Genomic DNA, 2,943 nt, shown 5'->3' with positions numbered 1-2,943 from the left:
ACGGGCAGCACAAGTTCCTATTTCTGAGATTGTCCGTCTCTTCAATAGACAAACAACCCATGTAAACCTAGTATTTTCCTCTAGGCATATCAAGCAAACTATGTTAGTTTCCAAGACATGTTACCCTGGCATTAAGTAACTGCAAATCAAAGTAGCACAGTAATAAGATAAAGAAGTCAACTGAATGAAAGTTTAAATGAAAGTATCACTCAAATTTTGTTTGAATCATATGTTTTTATTAACAACCTTACACAACAGAGTTGTGCAAACCAAACCAATATGGAGAACTGAAAAAAAATATCTAGCACATGACAAAGAAGGCTTTGGTTATAAGTGCCATTGTCTATAGCAGAATTAAACTATTGTAAACCAAACAACTTACAGTAAAGGGAGAAATTCTGGAATATCAATCACAAGTTTAGGAATTTTTAAACAGCAAAAACTCAAAAATATGTACATACAAACAATCAAACATTTTTACATATTTTAAACAGTCACTCACTACGCTCCTAGAAGTGTTTAGTTCACATACCTATACAACCAGAAAAAGCACTGAAACTTTGTGAACTAACCACTTGTCCACAGGTCCTGCCTAGACACTTTGTCATCAATATGGAAGCGTTTATATAAATAAGTCAATTAAATTCACAGAAGCTAAAAGAAACAATATAAAACTCCAGCTGTATATAAATCTGTACATTATAGTCAGTCTTGTTTTTTCAGAAATCTTGTGGAACTTCTTTTGAAAAATTGTTCTTTATTGTAAAATGTTGGCAAGGAGACAGCGTTAGCTGGAATGGAAACTCGAAGACTCCGATTCTGTAGAAACAGAAGAATGTCCCGCACGTTTGCCTTTTGGGAGGATTTTTAGGCTTGATCCTCTGCTGACTGATGTCAAAGCATTCTGTGCCGACGTTTTGAATTTGGCACCCAGGAAGGCATAAAGAATTGGATTCAAGCAACAGTGGAAAAATGCTAGGGCTTCTGTAATCGAGATCCATTTGGTTACCATCGTCTCAAAACTGCACCGTGGTCTGAAGACCCCTAGCAAGATGAAGGTGTCAATGCTGATGCCAATGTAGTAAGGGAGCCAGCAAGCAAAGAAAGCAAGGATGAGAATGACAGTAGTCTTCAAGGCTTTGCGCTTCTGGTGACCTTTTGAGTGTGACAGCTTAGAAATGATAATACAGTAGCAAATCAGGATTATTAGACCAGGCAGAACAAGTCCTACCAAGATATGCTGAAATCTGAAAGAAATCAGCCAGTTGTCATGAGGGTATATGCGGTCACAAAGGTACTTTTCTCCTACTTCGCTAGTTTTGGCAAAGATTAGATCAGGCACCGTCAAAAGCAGAGCTGGAAGCCACACACCTATATAGACTATTTTTTCAGCCAGCAGCTTTCTTGGTCTTTGGCTATTGGTAGCATGGACTATAGCCAGGTAACGATCTAAGCTTATAAAGGCCAAAATCAGGACACTGCTGTACAGGTTGACTGTGTAAATGACATGTATGGCCTTGCAAAGGAACTTCCCAAAGTACCAGCCTATGGCTGCATCCACAGACCAGAATGGCAACGTGATGACAAACAGGAGGTCGGCCACTGACAGGTGCAACCTGTACTTGTCGGTCATGCTTCTCAGTTTCTTCTGGTAGCCCATGACAACGATAACCAATCCATTGCCAATGATTCCCGTCAGGAAGATGATGGAGTAGATGGTTGGCAAAAAGATCCGGTTGAAATCAGCATTTTCTTGCCAGTAGCATGGCTCTTTAAGGTCAAGTTCACCTGAACCAACCTCATCGGTGCCATTATCGGGGAATTCAAAGGAGACCCCAGAAGACCACTGCAATAATAGGAGTAAAAAAAGAACAGCTGTTAGCTCCAGCTCATCCAAGACACTTCACAATACAGAGAAGCCAAGTAAAGCTTCGACCCCTAGGGGGATAGAAGAATGAATTAAGTGCCTGGGAAACAGCCATGGTGATGAAGGATAACTGCATTTCTCTACCATGTCACTCTCCAGAGCAGTGGTTCTCAAACTTTTTTTTTTTTTTTTTGCAGAAAAAATTGCTGAGGGTCTCGGTGGACCACGTACATTTTTTTCTGGTCTACAAATCAGAGCACACAACTCCTATTTTAATACCTTACAAGCACAGGTATTCTCGATCATCCCACAACCTGCCTGCGGGCCACCTGAACGGAGCTCGCGGACGAGCGGCGGTCCCGGACCAGTCCGAGAACCTCTGCTCTACGGTTCAGTGCTGACAGTGAGGAACGGGAGAGCCCGGCTGCATCGCCCAAGGCCAGTGGGTCCCGGTTTTATCTTGGCGGGATCCTTTGACCCCAGCTGACTCCCTGCTCCTGGGGCGGGGGGCTGGACTCGATGATCTTCTGAGGTCCCTTCCAGCCCTAATGTCTACGACATCTATGAAGTCCAGAGGTTCCCAACCATCACCACCCCCCTTCCCCGCACGCCCCAAAGCAGCACCTGCTTTCTGTTTGCACCCCTTACACGCCGCTGTTCTGGGGAGAGTTATTTTATTTTTTGTGGGTGTTTTGCACCGTTCCTGGAAGCACTGCAGTATCTAGGGAGAGTTACGCTGAGATGCGTCAGCCCAGGCCATCTCCTGCCACTTGCCCAGCGATGCCAGGCCGGGCGGGGGCTTTGCCCGCTCATTCTGGGCACAAGTATGGTGAGCAAGCCCGCTTGTGCCCGCTGCGGGCTGCATCTGCAGTGCCGGCAGGGGGAAGGGGAATCCCGGGCAGGGGCAGGGGAGCCCTGCCGAGCAACAGAGGAGCCCCGTGCAAACGGGTAGCGAAAGCGGCGCGGCGGGAAAGCCCCAACGCTCCCGGCGTGAAACTCCCGCCTCGCCCCCGGGCTCCGGCCACGTGCCGCCCCTGCGCCGGGCAGCGCCTGCATGGGGGGGTGTGTGTGTGTGT

The 2,943-nt window shown here is 46.5% G+C and overlaps 1 protein-coding gene across 1 annotated transcript; it reads right to left on the bottom strand.

Annotated features, from left to right (window-relative positions):
- Positions 1 to 214: 214 nt before the first annotated feature.
- On the bottom strand, positions 215 to 1,903 carry CXCR4 (C-X-C motif chemokine receptor 4; the record flags this gene model as incomplete). Its single annotated transcript, XM_019522476.1, has 1 exon — positions 215 to 1,903. A coding segment is annotated over one exon (1,116 nt), but the record flags the coding sequence as incomplete, so codon positions are not given.
- Between the last annotated feature and the right edge of the window lie 1,040 nt (positions 1,904 to 2,943).

Source organism: Gavialis gangeticus, unplaced genomic scaffold (assembly GCF_001723915.1).
Source record: "Gavialis gangeticus isolate Ggan-Ray unplaced genomic scaffold, GavGan_comp1, whole genome shotgun sequence".
Lineage (NCBI taxonomy): Eukaryota > Metazoa > Chordata > Crocodylia > Gavialidae > Gavialis > Gavialis gangeticus.
This window is presented reverse-complemented; position numbering and strand designations above follow the sequence as displayed.